A 19,868-nucleotide genomic window follows, 5' to 3' on the forward strand; every position below is an offset into this window, starting at 1 on the left:
AAGAAATTGTTGTCATCTAGGAGAGATAAAATGTTTTTGTAGACCAGAGAAATGTCTGGAAAAGATGAAGGGTAGAAGGATTTGAGAGTCATTTAGAGTGATAAAGAAAATGTTTTAGTGGTTGATTCTATTTGGGGGATGAGGTTCGATAACACAAATACCACTCTAGTCTCTGGTTAGGGTGATTGTATAAATGAAGGCACTGTTTACCAAGGCAATAAATACAGGAGGAACAACCTTGAGAGAGGGGGTACTAGGTTTGTTTGGAGAAACATTAAGTTCATGGAATCTTCCATGTAACTCAGATGGTAAAGAATCTGCTTTCAATGAAGGAGACCTGGGTTGGATCCCTGGGTAGGGAAGATCATCTGGAGAAGGGAATGGCAATACACTCCAGTATTCTTGCCTGGAGAATCCCATGGACAGAGGAGCCTGGTGGGCTACAGTCCGTGGGGTCGCAAAATGTTGAACACATAGAAAACATACACTCTTAAGTTCACGAGCCATGAAGACATTCACACGTAGATGTCCAATTAGGGGTTATATCCAAGGGTTTAAAATTCAGAAGAGATTTCTGGACTGCAGACTTATCTCTGGGTGTCCTTAACATATACAAGGACACCAAAACCTTGGAGAAAATGTAGAGAGAAAAAGAAATCCAAGGATGGCAACTTGAGAACAAACAGCATTTCTGAGACTGTCAAAAGACAAGGAACCTGCCCAGGAGAGTAGGAGCAAAGGACAGAGGGGAAAGAAGCAGTGAAAGGGGCCTGGTGTCATTCAGTCCAAGGAAAGAGACTATCTTAAACAGCAAGAGTGGTCAACCTCATTGATGGCTGTGACGTGGTCAGTGAGGTAAGGACTGAAGGGGACCAAGGGAGAAGGCCTCTTGGAGTCACTGTTGACTTTGGCAAGAGCAATGACCTTAGGACAGGGGAGTTGAGCTGTGATTGGGTGGTAAGGAACAAAACACCAGAGTGCAAACTACGTTTTCCAGAAATCGGGCCTAAAAATGATGAGAGAATTTGGGAAGTGGTTAAAAGGAGGAACTGAGACGTATTATTATTTTGGAACAGAGAGAAACAAAAATGTATCTCTAGGAATTCCTTAAAGTGTCATTGTGAAGACCGGGGGGAAGTGGGGGCAGCTGGAAGGAAAAGTAAAGTTCAGAAAGAGTGTTCTATTTGTTCATTCACTTGTTTATGTTCATGTCAAGGACTTGAATACATTCTACTACAAATGGAAAGGAGCTGGTAGTGAAGGAGAATTTTTAATGGAAGAAATACTCAGTTAACAAGGGTTCAAAGAGATGCTGACAACTAGAGCTTTGGAGGAGGGATTGGCCTTACCATCCCTCCAAAATAAAAATTAAAAGCTGCATTATGAAAAGGACAGGTGCCACTTCAGGAAAATGGGGCAGGAAGTTTATAGGATTATTGTTTCATACCTTCTGTTCTTGGTTTTCTTTCGGCCATTGAATAAGATAGCAATTCAAGGTGGTGTTTCAACCGGAAGAGCCTGGAATGGAGAACCAAGACAGAAAGAAAAGTTCAAAGCCAGAAAAGCACAGCTAGGGGTGCGAGGGAAGGTTAAAAGTGCCAAAAAGTACACATTGAAATTCAAAAAGGATGAGGAATGAGTCCTGATGTGGAGTGTGATGCTGTAAGTTCAGGACATACAAATCACAGGGGTGGGGAAGCTTGATTCATGAAGTGCTTGCCACAGGAATGGCTGGGTGGACTGGCTTAAATTTGCAAGGAAATAGGACAACTTGAAATTTTGCCAGACTCTCTGAGGGGCACAGAGTGAAAGATTGTTCCTAGCTTCAGTGAGTCTGTACACTTTTTGAAAAAATAAGACTAATCAGTGAGAAATTCCTGAGTTGGATGACTTACTAGTTTTCTTCAACTTAGGCCGAAGGTTAAATTATAATGCAATAGAAGAATTAAACAAAAAAGTTGAGTTGAAAATAAAATACAACTTGTGATCAAGTGTCAAATGAGAGGTGGAGTAGAAGAATAAGTACTGAGGTTCAAAAGAGAGAAAGAAGTAAATAAATTAATCTGGTTTGTGAAGACTTCTTGGAAACAAGCACACATAATGGTCATTATTAACGGATATGTTTTATTATCGTAGCTACGACCCGGCAGAAAGACAAGGCACACCATTGCCCATAGACTGCAGGATGAGCTCCTGGAGTGAGTGGTCGAAATGTGACCCTTGCCTCAAACAAATGGTACGTATTCTTTTCCATTCCCCACGGGTGTCCCCAGATGGCAACTGTATTGCCAGGAAAATGACAAAGAGATAGGAGCCTCACCTCCCCACCCCACCACCACCAACTGTGTTCTGAACTCAGAATGAAAGGAAAATATTTAAATGGATTAGGCTAACCTTACTGGGAAACCTGAATGCTGCCCAGTTGGCTGAACAAATGTCATGAGGAACCATATTCTATACAAGAGCCTGCCAACCTCACTACATGAGGTGTTCCTCCAAGTGAGGTCAGGGACTACGTTTCAGGCTTCCATCCTAAAACCTTTGACTCAACCGGAGGTTGGAGGTTTGCAGTGGTGTGGATCCAGTTTTAGATCAGAAGCCCTTTTTGGCCTTAGAAATGCTAACATTTCCGCTGTTTCTGTGCAGTTTCGTTCAAGGAGCATTGAGATCTTTGGACAATTTAATGGGCGAAAGTGTGTGGACGCCGTGGGAGACCGACAGCAGTGTGTACCCACAGAGGCCTGCGAAGACCCCGAGGAGGGCTGTGGCAACGATTTCCAGTGCGGTACAGGTAATCCTCCCGTGGCTGGTGAGGGCTTCTGCGTGCCTTTATAAGCGAAAAGAAGGAAATGTGCTTCCTGACCCTCATACTTCCAAGTGTGGATACAAAAAAATCCAAATATAATGTGTGATCACTCCTCTCTAACTTTAAAGGATGTTTGATAACTTCAGAAAGAAAGAAAATTTGGCGTGAGATACACAGTGTCTTTCTGTCTTTCCTGATTTTGATTGCAGGCAGATGCATAAAGAATCGACTTCTGTGTAATGAAGACAATGACTGCGGAGACTATTCAGATGAGGATAACTGTGAACAGGATCCTCGTCCCCCTTGCCGCAACCGAGTGGTGGAAGAGTCAGAGCTGGCACGGACGGCAGGATTTGGGTCTGTACTCCACTTGTATACTTGCAGATGAGGATGAGTGAAAATGATCCCCACCTCTCTTGCCATACTGGAGTGGTACATGATTGAGCTAGTACAAAGAGTGGACTCTGGCTCTGTATTCTGTCTGAATTATATTTGAGCTTGAAAGAAGTTAAGTGCTGAATCAGCATCTCAAGATAATTTGGACAAACTGCCTGGCTTCAGTAGGTGTCTACGGAATAGATTAGACTATCAGGATAATAGGTGATTACTTATGAGGTCAATAGGAGAGGAGATCCCTTGGTTATCAACCTCTAGAAGATGATAGCAAGATTGAAATGACACATTAACTTTTGAAGTTGAATTGCCAGTGTTAGGTCTGGTAATTCGATTCAAATATTTGAATGCCCAGGAAGACTGGAAAAGTTCTGTTGGAACTTGTCTTGGATCTCTACCTGGGTGTAAGTTCTCAGGGCATCCCAGCATTCTGGAGTTTGCCCAAGAGGTAATGATCAGAGGGAGCAGTTCTGATGCCATGTGGGGCTGGTGTTGAGACTCTGCTTCTCATTACAGAGCTGAAGTTTCACTCGTTTCCATGCAATTACTGCTTTATGTGGAATCTAAGGAAGTTTTCTCTCTGAACTGAACAAACAGACTCCAAGCAGGGCATTACTTGTGTTACAGATTCTCGTTTGATGCAGATCTACATCTGATTTTATAGGAAAAGGATACAGAAATTGTAGCCCTCTTGGCTGAAAAACAATCATTTGCAATCTAAAGGTTTCTTTTGTACATGAAGAGAAAATTCATTCTATGATATCTGCCAGGGAGTTTCCCAATGAGGCATCCCAGAGAGCAGCCAAGACTCCTTAAATACCTCCCGCCTTACCTTGATCAGGGCTGGTGATGACATCACAGAGCTGAGCCTGCAGGACTAAGTGAGAGGGTGGGGCCCAAGCTGTGTGGAAAGTTGGCTAAGATGTGGAAAATGAGGTAGGCTCTGATAGAATCAGCCCACCAACCGTTTTAAGATCCCATTACCATGAGCAATCACCCGTAATTAGTCTTCATAAAGCTATTGTTCTCTGACAGCTTTCATTTGCATAATACTTTAAATTTTCCCAAATCTTTTTGCGAAATCCCTCTCTTAGCTATTCATAATAATCCTGTGAGATAGTTAGGGGCGGCGTTATATTCACTTTATAGATAAGAACTAAGTAAAATCAACAAGGCCTTTTGGCATATTAGTTGCTGCTGCTGCTAAGTCGCTTCAGTCGTGTCTGACTCTGTGCGACCCCATAGACGGCAGCCCACCAGGCTCCCCCGTCCCTGGGATTCTCCAAGCAAGAATACTGGAGTGGGCTGCCATTTCCTTTCCAGTGCATGAAAGTGAAAAGTGAAAGTGAAGTCGCTCAGTCGTGCCCGACTCTTAGCGACCCACAGACTGCAGCCCACCAGGCTCCTCTGTCCATGGGATTTTCCAGGCAAGAGTACTGGAGTGGGGTGCCATTGCCTTCTCCAATATTAGTTGCTAGCAGAACTAAAACCCAAGTTTCCCTGACAGATAGAAAACTATGTGTTTTTTTTTCCACCATGTAACCTAACCCTCTTTCTTCCCACATTCCCCTCACTACCCACATCATTCCTCCCACATCACTACAAAGCCCATAAGTCAACTCTCTAACTTCAAAGCATAACTAATCTTAGAAAATGAAACTCCTTAAGTAGTTATTTATTACCCAAATATTTGAATTAAGACTGTAGAGAGTAGTATAAATCAGTAATTAATATTTAACAATCGATTTCAAAATAGCATGCTTTGTTATATCAATAATGATGGTATTCTTCAATACCATTGATGTTACATATTTATGTATCAATACTATATATCTCCATTATGCTTATATGGGGCTATGGGACTATACTGAAATAGAGATAATAGGAATAAACAAACTAATCATAGCTACATGCTTATAAACTCTCCAGTTTGAAAAACCTCACCAAGTCATATCAGTCATATACAGTCAGATTCTTTTACACATGAAAGTCACAAGCACTCATAAATTAATTAAATTTATAGTTGTTTTCATTTGAAGGACTCTCATTTAAATTCTCATGCCAGGAGAATTCACTTGTATCACAAATATTGCAGCCTCTTGGTATCTGAGATTCTTCAGAAGTGTTTAAGGGAAATCCCCAACCCATCTTGCAACCATTGGAAAAAAAAAAATTCAAACCAGCTGTAAATGATGTGCTATACACAAGGAGTTACTTCTGTGTGTGATCTAAGCATAACACCACTTCTGTGGAGCGAGCCTGCTCTTCGGCTCACCTGGTAAATTGGAACTGCCTTGGGTTTTAGGTGCAGGTGTAAAAACAGCCATCTCCAAATGCTGCCAAAGAACACATGCTTTTTATTTCCCAAGCGATGACATTCCATCCATGAGAAGTTTTCATGTTTCTTGGCAGAAAGAAAATTGGCTCATTCTAGACTAGACTGTCTGTCTCTGTAGTGGTGGAGCCAAGTCAAAAGTTTTGAAACATTTCTTCCCTAGCAGTCCTTTAGTCTGTGGATCAGCTTCATTGTAACTTTCCAAATGGATCCAGCCAACTGGGCAATTTGCTGTTCCATAGAACAAAACCCTTCAAACTGGGATAATCTTACTGTGGGGTGCAAAAAGACTTTTCGGGGCGGGGGGTGGCGATAGGTGAGTTTTACAATAACAGTTTCCCCAACTATTAGTTACTTAACGAATGTAACTAATAATAAATCTTAAATTCCTTACATACAGATTTTTAACTGATAAGCTTGAAGATTCAGGATCATTCATTTAGTTGTCAAATCCATTCTCCTGTCTCACCTCTTCTTTTCAATCTAACTCCCACTTCCTAAAAGAAGAGTACATCCCTCACCCATCTCATATTTCCCTATGAGATAGAAAAACCGAGAAACAATTCCAAATTTTGTACTCAGTTGTACTTAGACTCTAAGGCCTTGTAAATCAAGTGGTCTCCAATTCTTTTTACCAACAGCATTTAAAGGTCGTAATCAATTGTCAGGTAATGGACTATAAAAATAACAGTTAACTAAAGACTAGTCTGTGTTCTTTTTTTGGCATAAAACTCAGAAGATCGAGTAATTGAGTGACATTGCTACGGCAAAATTCCTTCTATTCTTATCTACTTATTTATGTGCATAAAGTTTCTCAGCAGTTACATCTATAAAAATGAAGAGTAGAAATGAAGTCAACACTGCTATGTTTTTTCTAGCAGTAAGTAATATTCTAACATGGGTACAGTTCAGTTCAGTTCAGTTCAGTCACTCAGTCGTGTCCAACTCTTTGCGACCCCATGAATCACAGCACGCCAGGCCTCCCTGTCCATCACCAATTCCCAGAGTTCACTCAGACTCAGGTCCATCGAGTCAGTGATGCCATCCAGCCGTCTCATCCTCTGTCATCCCCTTCTCCTCCTGCCCCCAATCCCTCCCAGCATCAGAGTCTCTTCCAATGAGTCAACTCTTCGCATGAGGTGGCCAAATAGTACTAATCAACTAATTAAAAAGAAGCCCCATTCATTTCACTGAGAGATGCTTTTCCAATAAAAATTTTATGTTTATTAAATATTGCTAAATTTTAATTTGTTTAAATGTACTACTAAAAATGGTAACTCAATCCAGAGAATTTATTAAACACTTTGGCCTTATGGTCAAAGAATATTTAATGTTTTTAAAACTTCAATTAGTATCTTTTGAGTACATAAAAGTGTGAAAAAGTGATCAATTAAAACTTCCATGCATAAAAATCCATTACATTAGGTTAAAATTCTATAGCAGAAATGAAATAGAAATATAGATTAAAGCATAAAATGGAGTGGGGGAATATGGGAACTCTATTATCTACTTATTTTGCCATGAACCTAAAAATGCTCTAAGAAATAAAGTTTATTTTTTAAAAAAGAAGAATCAAAAGGAATACCATAAAACAACCAGCTGTTAAAGAAATATAAACATTGTCATTACTTAATACCTGCTATCACTACAGAATTTATATGCCATTTGTTTTTAAAAGAAGCACAATAATTATATTTTAAAGTGTAAATATTTACAGCATGCTGGGAAATGTATCCTTTAGTTCAGTTCAGTCACTCAGTTGTGTCCGAATCTCTGTGACCCCCTGTGCTGCAGCACACCAGCTTCCCTGTCCATCACCAACTCCCAGAGCTTGCTCAAACTCATGTCCATTGAGTCAGTGATGCCATCCAGCCATCTCATCCTCCGTCGTCCCCTTCTTCTCCTGCCTTCAATCTTTCCCAGCATCAGGGTCTTTTCCAGTGAGTCAGTTCTTCACATCAGGTGGCCAAAGTATTGGAGTTTCAGCCTCAGCATCAGTCTTTCCAATGAACACCCAGGACTGATCTCCTTTAGAATGGACTGGTTGGATCTCCTTGCAGTCCAAGGGACTCTCAAGAGTCTTCTCCAACACCACAGTTCAAAAGCATCAATTCTTCAGTGCTCAGCTTTCTTTATAGTCCAACTCTTGCATACATACGTGACCACTGGAAAAACCATAGCCTTGACCAGACAGACCTTTGTTGGCAAAGTAATGTCTCTGCTTTTCAATATGCCAACCTTTTCACTCTCCTCTTTCACTTTCATCAATTTATCCTTTGCAACTACTTAAAAGGAAATATTTTAGATGTCAAACTAAAACCACACAAGGAGGCATGATTTATTAGAGTAGACAACCAAAAAATCTGAAGACCACTACCCCAAAATATGCTATATATATTTCTACCTACAGAACATTTTTAATATTTTAAATGTACTTGGCTGCAGTAGGTCTTAGTTGCAGCACTCTGAGATCTTTAGTTGTGGCACAAGAACTCTGAGTTGCAGAATATGAAATCTAGTTCCCTGACCAGGGTTCAAACCGGGAACCTCTGCGTTGAGAGTGCGGAATCTTAGCCACTGGACCACCAGAGCAGTCCCTCCACTTACAGTATTTTGTACACTCATTCCTTCTGCCCTCCAGACCCCATCTTCAAAACTCAAATAAAATCCTGATACTCCTTCTAAAACCATTTTTACGACCCTGCCATGGAGACCTCTTCCTCTTGGGAACTTTGTACATCACTTACCTGTACTACCCATTTGGTACATGCACATTCATCCTTGGACTATTGTTTGAAATCGGTAATTGTATCTAAACCCTACCTTGAATATAATATTAATGAAATCAAAGACTATATTAACTATCTTAATATTACCCATTGTTTATTACAAACACTACACTACTCATAGATACACAGTCACCTAAGAATTCATCACCATTGTTGTTGTTCAGTTGCTAAATCATGTCCTACTGTTTATGAACTGCATGAACTGTGTGAACTCCATGAACTTCAGCATACCAGACTTCTCTGTTCTTTACTGTCTCCTAGAGTTTGCTCAGAGTCAGACACGACTGAAGCGACTTAGCAGCAGAAGCAGAGTTTGCTCAAGTTCATGTCCATTGAGTCGGTGATTCTATCTAACCATCTCATCCCCTGCTGCCCTCTTCTTTTGTCTTCAATATTTCCCAGCATCAGGGTCTTTTCCAATGAGTTGACTCTTTGCATCATTATAAGCCAATTCATGTCATTGTTCATTAAATACAAAGAGGTACAGGGTCATTGTTAATAAGATACATGGGAGACAAGTTCACGACAGAATAAAGTACTTGAGGTCTTGTTTAAGAAACAAACACAGATCACTTATTTCCAGTATTCTATGTATTTATATCTAAACCTTAGCAATATTTTTTAAAATATTTATTGTTCACATGTCTGTGAATACAGGGATGGGTGAAAAGCTGAAGACAAAATTTAATCTCCCATCCAGCATAAGATGTTTAAGAATGTAAACTAGATATATAGAGTTTCTTTTTTTCTCTCTTCCTTGTTCAACTGACTAAGTCTACTGTTTGGCCCTTTACTAGAAATTTAGGGCCATAAGTACTTTTCATGAAAAGTACTTTTGGTGGGGCAAATAGTGAGAAGGAGTTAATTCTAACTATACAATCAGCCTTGAGAAAGATATTACTAAATCATTTCCTTAACTTGCCTTTCATTAAGTTGAGCTATAATGTTCATCTTCTTTGTAGATTCAAAGTTTATTAAGAATGTGCTGTTTATATAAAGATGTTGTTGTTAACTAACCCATTGGAAATAGGATACTTTTCCAATTATTTTTCTTGCATTAGCAATGGGTTTACTATCCAAACCCTTTGACAAATTGCTCTTAAAACCAACATCCAGATTTGTAATCCAGCTCATTGGACTCAGGGATGTGGTCCAGAGCAATAGCTTTTGCTTAGAGTTTTGCTTAGAGCATATTTATGCTTTTGTGCCAAGCTACATTATGGATATGAGAAGCAAACCTCTATTTTGGCCTCTCTGCCCTGAGGCCATTTATTCCAGATACAGTCTAGACAGCAAGGACTGTTTCACCAATTAGCACTTCACAAAAAATGAACTGTTTCTTGTTCATATATTGATTTTTGGCCTACAAATCAAAGTCAATATTTTTTAGGCTAAACAAGATTCTTATTTCTGAATTAAAGTTTGCCAAATAACAATATTTTGCTAGGAGAAAAAAGGAGAACTTTTGAGAATGCCTTGCCGGATGATGACACTTTTGTGTTCCTCTTGGAAAGGGTAATAAGAGTAAAATAAGTCTGGAGGGAACAAGGTTTGTGACAAACAATGAGACAGCTGGAGGAAAATGTTTAAAGAGAATGGGGAGAGAAAGAGGCCCCATGTTGATTCACAGATTAAAAATCATATGCATATGTTATACTCCCCCATGAGATGCTCTGTTCTCAGATCATTTTAAGAGGTGATATTGTAGCATTGGCTTATAGTTCACCAAGGGAGGTTAGCTAAGAGTTACATCAGTGAGAATTCAACTTTAACAGCCAGATGGCCCCTTGCTTCCTACTTATTGAATTTCTTTCTTTGGGCTCAACAGTGGCCTAATTGCCTATAAGAGTTTATAAGACCTTCCTAAGGTGTACTTCCCACCCCGGACACAGAGTAGAGGTGACCAGGCCCTTGCTTCTGTCCCTGATTCTATCACACCATCACACGGGTTTTGGGGACACGGTGAGCTGAAGCTCTCCTCTCCCAGTTCCTGAGGGCTGCCTGGCATTCGCTCCAGGTATCTCCGTGCCTGATGCTACTCTGTTCACTCTCAGGATCAACATCTTAGGCATGGATCCGCTCAGCACCCCTTTTGACAACCAGTACTACAATGGACTCTGTGACCGAGTTTGGGATGGCAACACCTTGACGTACTACCGCAGGCCCTGGAACGTGGCTTCGCTGACCTATGACGTAAGTCTTCTTAGAAGAAAATACACTGTTCAGCTTTAGCTGACCAATTGTTTCCAGAAGTTTCATTCTAAATGATGTGAAAAATTCAGTAGAATGAAAATTCAATGTGAACATAAGATTGACTTAAAGAAGAGGTGTAGCTTGAGTCTCTTTAGATAATATACAGCAGTCTATGATCAATCCTCAGCAGCATGCAGTTAGTGGTAGAGTTTTGACAAATACCTCATCTCTGAAAAGAATCACCTAAGATTCTGATGAAACTAAAAATTAAATTAGTGCTGACTTAAGGACTGAGTACCCTGCTGCCACGCTCTTGGGGGTAAGTTTTGGCTAACCTACCAAGAACGTCTCTAGATTCATTTTCCTTCATCTCCCCTTTGTAACACCTGCTTGACTAATGTGAGTTTTGACCTCAAAACCCCCATGCTCAGTTCTAGTGAAATTATTTCCTAGAGTGATTTTTACTCTACAAAATGCCAGCTCAAGCCTACTGCCTTTCTGTAAGTCACCTAAATTCTCTAAAACAATCCACAAACTGTGCCTGCCTCCCTTCAAAGGAACAACATTTATCACTTTTAGAGATTAGTTTTTGTTTTAAACAAGATATAGTAAAGAATAATAAATAACTTACTCTGATCCAGTAACTACAATAATCTGTTTCTTTAAATGGTTCTGTTCAGTTCAGTTCAGTTCAGTCGCTCAGTCATGTCCAACTCTTTGCGACCCCATGAATCGCAGCACGCCAGGCCTCCCTGTCCCTCACCAACTCCCAGAGTTCACTGAGACTCATGTCCATCGAGTCAGTGATGCCATCCAGCCATCTCATCCTCTGTCATCCCCTTCTCCTCCTGCCCCCAATCCCTCCCAGCATCAGAGTCTTTTCCATTGAGTTAACTCTTCGCATGAGGTGGCCAAAGTACTGGAGTTTCAGCTTCAGCATCATTCCCTCCAAAGAAATCCCAGGGCTGATCTCCTTTAGAATGGACTGATTGGATCTCCTTGCAGTCCAAGTGACTCTCAGGAGTCTTCTCCAACACCACAGTTCAAAAGCATCAATTCTCTGGCACTCAGCCTTCTTCACAGTCCAATTCTCACATCCATACATGACCACAGGAAAAACCATAGCCTTGACTAGACGAACCTTTGTTGGCAAGGTAATGTTTCTGCTTTTCAATATGCTATCTAGGTTGGTCATAACTTTCCTTCCAAGGAGTAAGCATCTTTTAATTTCATGGCTGCAGTCACCATCTGCAGTGATTTTGGAGCCCAAAAAAATAAAGTCTGACACTGTTTCCACTGTTTCCCCATCTATTTCCCATGAAGTGATGGGACCGGATGCCATGATCTTTGTTTTCTGATCCATAAAATTTACTTTATTTAGTCATGACAATGTCCTTTATTATTGCTGTCAATCCCATCAGTTTGAGAAACATATTACTTTTCCATAATTGTAGTTAGTATTCCTTTTATTTCTATGTTGTAAATCAGTCCCTACCCATTGCAGCCTGAAGTGATCATCCTGTCTTGTGAATGTTCAAGATGTTTAATGTCTCAAGTATTTGACTGACATTCTTTCCCCCATATGCACGCTGTCATATTTCTGGTACCCGTAAGTCCAGAAAAAAATCAGTTTTCCACAAAATGTTCAGGGAACATTCTGGATTATTGATGTTTCCCATCATGCCAGGTTAACCTTCGTTAAGCATATTTTTTGAAGAGAAGTTTTCGTCTTTCTAAGAAGTATTACACATGTTCTACTTTCTTTGAAAGAGTATACCAAAGAAGGGAAATTTTATCATTGCTGTTGCAAGAAGTTTTATTGTGTTGTTTTATTTTATTTTTTTTTTAGTTCTCAGGTCTGTGCTGTTCAGTTTTTCTTTGTCGCTGTCACCAGCCTGTTAGCTTCTCTGTAAGGTTAGTAACAGGTGTGAACCAAGAGATGAGGGCTAGAGGGTTGCTCAGGACAGATCTTGAAGCTACATTTGGAAAGTAAGCAAACTGCTGTCCCTTATCTACACCTCTGGAAACAGATGTGTTTCCTAATTTGGAAGGTTTTGAATTTTACAAGGATGATGTGGTACTTATCCTGTATATTACTTACACCCCAGGTGGAATTGGGAACAGCATCATAGAATCAAATGCATTCACATATCTATGGCAAAATGAACTGATATTTACAAAAGGTGGGAGAAATGAAGGCCATAAGTAACTTTTCATCAGTTCAGATCAGATTAATGCCTCCAAATGAGTTTTGGCATCAAGCTTCTAAGAAAGTTGATAGGGATTGTGGACCTGAGTGTTTATTTTGTGCCACCTGAGGAAGGATGTTGATGGAGTTGGCTGGCGGCCTGTTAAGAAGTCCCCAAACCATCCCCCGCACTTGGTGCTACTAATGCTAATGCTCCCAGTGTCCTAATCTGCTCAGGTCCACGACGAGCTCAACAGTAAAGACCTTGAGTTTATTGAATGAAAATCTCTATTTTTACTTTTTAGGAAAGGGTTATTTTCTACGCCTTCTAATCCTCTTTGGCATATTTTACCTACTTTTTCATGTATATTCTTATTATAGTGCCTAAAGGCAGAGAATGCGCATTTCACTTCCTTACAACCTATTACCAGTTGTCACTCAATATGTGTGTAAAATAGGTGCTCAACAAAATTGTACTGGATGACAATTTTTAAAATCTTGGTTTAGTTACTTACGGGCAATAATTTACTATCTTTCATTTTTTGAAAGAATTCTATCAACCTATCATTCCATGGGGACGATTCCTTAATAATGACATCTTACTCTGACACATTCACTTTCCCTCAGTGCTGCTGCTAAGTCGCTTCAGTCGTGTCCGACTCTGTGTGACCCCATAGACAGCAGCCCACCAGGCTCCCCCGTCCCTGGGATTCTCCAGTCTTGTCTCAAATGCAGCTTTGGCTCCAGAGCACACTGCAGAGTTTGGAATCCTAGCCTTTGGGAAGATTACTTCTTCTCATCATGGCTCAGTTTCCTCATCTGTAAAATAGAAATAATAATGCCTACCCTGTAAAGATAAATGAGTCTAAATAGGTGAAACATTCATGTTACTGACACACAGCAAACACTCAATAAATATTTGCTATTCTTTTTAAAAGTATAAACAGAAAAAGACTTAGTTCTGATTAAATGCAGTTCTGGTTAATTAGCAGTTACATTCTCACTCAAGGTTTAATGGTTACCGTAAATCAGAAGTGATGACCAAGAACAACTGAAGCCTGCAATTATAGAAGGGAAAAAAAAGTGATGATTACATGTATGAATTAGTTCCTTTTCACTTGTTTATCTTTAGTCATCTCTACTTTTGTTTGTTGAAAGTAACAATTTGTAAATCAGGTTTCAGGTTTTCATTACAATTCTTTTGAAATCTGAATCTCCTTGAGAATGTAAGATTTTGGAGGTTAGCAAAGGTTTGGAAAGTGCACCTGGATTATAAGCATCCTTTCCACCCCAAATCCTAACAAAATACTGAGTGATTTTACATCATGTGCATTGCCAGGAATTTCTTGTTGCCTCTTAACTTCCTATATCTACTCTAGTAGAGTCACTAATTTTCTAGACACATCCTTAACCTTGTATTCACCAGAACTATGCTGCCTCTGAAATCTGAAACTTACGTTTTGCCTCATCACAACTATCCAGTCGCTCAGTTCTCATCCTCCCTTGTGACCGCTAATCTAGTCTTAAACCCCATCTAGACTTGTGACCACTAATCTAGTCTTAAACCCCATTTAGACCCAGTTTTGGGAGAAGGAAATGGCAACCCACACTGGTGTTCTTGCCTGGAGAACCCCAGGGACAGGGGAGCCTGGTGGGCTGCAGTCCATGGGGTCGCTAAGAGTCAGACAAGACTGAGTGACTTCACTTTAACTTTTCACTTTCATGCATTGAAGAAGGAAATGGCAACCCACTCCAGTGTTCTTGCCTGGAGAATCCCAGGGATGGGGGAGCCTGGTGAGCTGCCGTCTGTGGGGTTGCACAGAGTCGGACACGACTGAAGCAACTTAGCAGTGGCAGCAGCAGACCCAGTTTGGGGTCATCTGTTTTCCTTCCAGTCTGTTTTGCTCCTCCTATGTCCAGTTTTTTTCCTCTAATCAATCTATATCCATTTTTGACCACTCTTGATAGTATTATCATTGTTCTTGCTTTCTAGTCCTTCAAGAAAAGCTCCATCTTTGGATGAACCCTATTATTTTTCTACATAAACTTACCTTGCTGGGCACCATAGAGAAAATCATGCTAATAATTCAGGAATGGGTAGCGTTATAACCACACCCAGGTCTTCCACCCTTCTCAACAGGTCCACACACCTCCCCACTCTCCACAGGGTAATTTAAAATGTTAGACAACCTCCTCCAGCTATTTACCTTATTATTCTGCCTACCTTATTAGATGGCAGGAGCTCCAACTGGACAGAGAAGATCCAAGCCACAGATAAGAATCTTCTCAGGTTTGTTTTTTTTTTTTTTTTTCTTCAAGGTTGTACTTATGTACAAACTTGTTTGATGCTCAGTTCAACCTCTGTCTCCCTCATTTTCCACCTGGTCCTTAATACACAAATATCTTTAAGAGTCCCATTTAAAAAACAAAAACACAGAAAGGATGCCCTCATCTCTACATACTCTTCTCATCTACATCTGCTACCTCAATTTTTGTACTTCCCATGAATTCCCCAATTGGATTTGTTTCCTAGGGCTACCATCACAAAGTACAAGTTGGATGGTTTAAACAGCAAACATTTATTTTCTCACAGTTCTGGAGGCTGAAAGTCTAAGATCAAGATGTCAGTAGGGTTGGTTCCCCTTAGGTCCCTCTCTTTGGCAGTAGGGAGCTATCTCCTGTATCTCCACGTGGTCTTCCCTCCATGCTGGACTGATTCTAATATCCCCTTCTTATAAGGTCACCGGTCATACTGGATTACAGCCCACCTAACGACCTCATTTTAACTTAATAACCTTTTTGAAGATTCTTTCTCAAAATGCCATCACATTTTGGGGTAATTGAAATCAGGAATTTTAGCATGTGGATTTTGGGGGATCACAGTTCAGCCCATAACACCAAACGTCTGTTATCTTGTTACCCAAACTGTTTTCACCAAAGTTCATCTTAAACTTCATTGAGTTCTCTTTACTTGAAACAGCCCTTAAATATTGCTGCTACCAGAGTTGCTATCTTATTTCACAGTCTCTCTCTATAGCGATTTCATTCCCTCCTGTGGGTTTAGATTTCCCCTCCATCCTGATGGCTTACAAATACTGCATTTACAGCCCAGGTCTCCCTCTGAACTAGGTATCTGTGTAACTCAGTTCAGTTGCTCAGTCGTGTCCGACTCTGTGACCCCATGGACTGCAGCACGCCAGGCTTCCCTGTCCATCACCAACTCCTGGAGCTTACTCAAACTCATGTCCATCGAGTCGGTGATGCCATCCAACCATCTCATCCTCTGTCATCCCCTTCTCCTCCTGCCTTCAATCTTTCCCAACATCAGGGTCTTTTCCAAAGAGTTAGTTCTCCACACCAGGTAGCCAAAGTATTGGAGTTTCAACTTCAGCATCAGCCCTTTCAACGAATATTCAGGACTGATTTCCTTTAGGATTGACTGGTTTGATCTCCTTGCAGTCCAAGGGACTCTCAAGAGTCTTCTCCAACACCACAGTTCAAAAGCATCAATTCTTCAGCACTCAGCTTTCTTTATGGTCCAACTCTCACATCCATACATGACTACTGGAAAAACCATAGCCTTGACTAGACCTTTGTGGGCAAAGTAGTGTCTCTGCTTTTGAATATGCTGTCTAGGTTGGTCTGTGTTGTGGCTCAGCTAGTAAAGAATCCGCCTACAATGTGGGAGACCTGGGTTCGATCCCTGGGTTGAGAAGATCCCCTGGAAAAGGGAAAGGTTACCCACTCCAGTATTCTGGCCTGGAGAATTCCATGGACTGTATAGTCCATGGGGTCACAAAGAGTCAGACAGGGCTGAGCGACTTTGACTTTCACTTTCAGGTTGGTCTGTGTAGCTAGTTGACTGCAAACATCACACAGTTCACATATCCAAACCTTATATCCCATCTTATTCCTAATCCTCTGTTTCTTGCTCTTGAATTCTCTAGTTGGGAAATGAAACAATATATTCCTAATCATTAAACTCAGAAGTCTGGAAATCTTCCTAAAGACCTCTACAGGTGCATCTCCCTCAAAGCCCACAACATCCAATCAGTCAGCAAGTTCCATTATTTTGTAAAGTCTGTTATCTCTGTTTCTTCTTCTCCATTCCCACTGCCTTGCCCACTGCCTTGGGCTCTCATCATTTCCATCTGGGCTACTATCAGTCCTCCCATAAGTCTGAGACCCCTAGTTTTGCTCAGTTTCAATTCATTCCACTCACTTCAGTATGAAGATATATGATAAATCTGACCTTATCACTCTGTTGCTTACATTTGGTGTTGTCTCCCTATAGCCTTCCAGATAATGATCAATGTCCTTGGCAGGGAGGAAAAGGTCATTCTTCATCTGGCTTTTAATGGCCACACCACTCTCAGCTTTCTCCTCTGAATCTTTTGTTTTGAATAGATGCCTTTTCTGCAAATTATGCAATAGCCTTTGCTTTTTCTTTCTGTTCAGGTGTTGATTTTGCTGTATCCTATCTAGCTTTAGCTGAGTTTCTAGTCATTTTATTTACCATGGAATCCTGAGAAACTAACATCATATATCATATATCATGCTAAATAAATAATTGTGTGTTCAGTCATTCAGTCATGTCTGACTCTTTGCAACCCCATGGACTATAGCCCACAAGGCTCCTCTGAACATGAGATTTTCCAGATAAGAGTAGTTTAGTGGGTTGCATTTCCTCCTCCAGGGAAATAAATGATTACTGAATTAGTAAATAAATGCATGCAGAATACTGACACTCTTGCTTTAGAAAGCAAATGCTTTTTTTTAATGGAGGGAACAACCCATATTCAAGTGAACATATAATTGGAATTGCCATCAAAGTTGACAGGAAATGAAAACAGGCTTAATAAACATTCCAACTACTCTCTCTACAGGCAGTTTGAACCCATTTAGAAAACTTGGCAGTGAACAAATAAAATTTATTATATACTTACATGCTAGTTTATTTGTTATGTATTGATATTCTTGGGAAGCAAGTAAAACTATGCCTATAGAAGCTTCTATCTTGAAAGAAACTATAGTCTACAATGAACTTATTATGGATTCAAATTTGGAGTCATAGGTAGGAGTCAAATTATGAAGATACTCATATGCCATACTAAGTAACTTGGGCATAATCCTGAGGATGAAAGGAACCACTGAGGAGCGTCACACGGTCAGAGTTCCATTTCAAATCTTTGTGTTTTGTGGAGACGAATTTTGAGGAGACAACAACAGAGATAATAACTGAAGAAGGTTATTTTACGGTCCAAGGAGATGATGAAAAACTGAACTGCATCTGTAATACTAGAGGCAGAGAAGGAGATATGAGACGCAGCTCAGTCTTAAGAACTAACGGTTCAGTAATGAATTGGAGACAGTAGAGCATAAGGTCAAGTGCTCAGTTCTGAATAAGACTCCTTGGGTTTGAATTCTGATAAATTCCTTCACTTAGCATCCACATGACTCCAGGCAACTTAATTATCTTTCCTGAATCTTAGTTTCTTATCATAAAGTGGGGTAACAATAATACATACTTCATAGGAATTTGGAAAAGGTTAAATGTGTTAATAAATGCAAAGTGCTTAGAACAGGGTCCAGCACAAAGTAAACTCACCATAGATGAAAAATATGGAGACAGAAAGTCAAAGGAGACCTCCAGTGGATGGTAGCCCATCAGAGAAGATCTGAGATATATGTGTGTGTGTGTTGGAAGGGGAGATGGGGAATCTTCCCAAAGAAGAGTTAATTCCAAGAAGATAACGATTGACTTCTGGGTAGAGTTATCTTGTCCAAAATAGATTATATAAAATATGTTAATGTGAGGGTGGAGTTTGAACTGGAGACAGAAATTTAGGTACCATCAGCATATACCAGAGCATCACTGAAGTCTTGAGAGTCCTTAAGGCCAATCCAGGAGGTGTATAATGAGAGAGGAAAGAAGAGAGAGAATGGAATCCTAGAACATACCAATATTGAAGACCTAGGCAGAGAAGACCTTATGACTATACAGTGGAAGTGAGAAATAGATTTAAGGGACTAGATCTGATAGACAGAGTGCCTGATGAACTATGAATGGAAGTTCGTGACATTGTACAGGAGACAGGAATCAAGACAATCCCCAAGAAAAAGAAATGCAAAAAAGCAAATGGCTGTCTGAGGAGGCCTTACAAATAGCTGTGAAAAGAAGGGAAGTGAAAAGCAAAGGAGAAAAGGAAAGATATAAACATCTGAATGCAGAGTTCCAAAGAATAGCAAGGAAAGATAAGAAAGCCTTCCTCAGCAATCAATGCAAAGAAATAGAGGAAAACAACAGAATGGGAAAGACTAGAGATCTCTTCAAGAAAATTAGAGATACCAAGGGAACATTTCATGCAAAGATGGGCTCAATAAAGGACAGAAATGGTATGGACCTAACAGAAGCAGAAGATATTAAGAAGAGATGGCAAGAATACACAGAAGAACTGTACAAAAAATATCTTCAAGACCCAGGTAATCACGATGGTGTGATCACTCACCTAGAGCCAGACATCCTGGAATGTGAAGTCAAGTGGGCCTTAGGAAGCATCACTATGAACAAAGCTAGTGGAGGTGATGGGATTCCAGTTGAGCTATTTCAAATCCTGAAAGATGACGGTGTGAAAGTGCTGCACTCAATACACCAGCAAATTTGGAAAACTCAGCAGTGGCCACAGCACTGGAAAAGGTCAGTTTTCATTCCAATCCCAAAGAAAGGCAATGCCAAAGAATGCTCAAACTACCGCACAATTGCACTCATCTCACACGCTAGTAAAGTAATGCTGAAAATTCTCCAAGCCAGGCTTCAGCAATTCATGAACCATGAACTACCAGATGTTCAAGCTGGTTTTAGAAAAGGCAGAGGAACCAGAGATCAAATTGCCAACATCTGCTGGATCATGAAAAAAGCAAGAGAGTTCCAGAAAAACATCTATTTCTGCTTTATTGTCTATGCCAAAGCCTTTGACTGTGTGGATCACGGCAAACTGTGGAAAATTCTGAAAGAGATGGAATACCAGACCACCTGACCTGCCTCTTGAGAAATCTGTATGCAGGTCAGGAAACAACAGTTAGAACTGGACATGGACCAACAGACTGGTTTCAAATAGGAAAAGGAGTACGTCAAGGCTGTATATTGTCACCCTGCTTATTTAA

General features: G+C 40.3%; 1 protein-coding gene across 1 annotated transcript in view; it reads left to right on the forward strand.

Moving 5' to 3' along the window:
• The window catches only part of C9 (complement C9), a 66,042-nt gene that overhangs the window by 13,638 nt on the left and 32,536 nt on the right, over positions 1 to 19,868 (forward strand). The window contains exons 2-5 of the mRNA XM_019983011.2: positions 2,137 to 2,236; positions 2,647 to 2,791; positions 3,016 to 3,163; positions 10,378 to 10,516. Coding sequence (XP_019838570.2) covers positions 2,137 to 2,236; positions 2,647 to 2,791; positions 3,016 to 3,163; positions 10,378 to 10,516 — 532 coding nt within the window. The remainder of the gene's footprint in view (positions 1 to 2,136; positions 2,237 to 2,646; positions 2,792 to 3,015; positions 3,164 to 10,377; positions 10,517 to 19,868) is intronic.

The sequence above is a fragment of the Bos indicus genome, chromosome 20 (genome assembly GCF_029378745.1).
Source record: "Bos indicus isolate NIAB-ARS_2022 breed Sahiwal x Tharparkar chromosome 20, NIAB-ARS_B.indTharparkar_mat_pri_1.0, whole genome shotgun sequence".
Taxonomy (NCBI): domain Eukaryota; kingdom Metazoa; phylum Chordata; class Mammalia; order Artiodactyla; family Bovidae; genus Bos; species Bos indicus.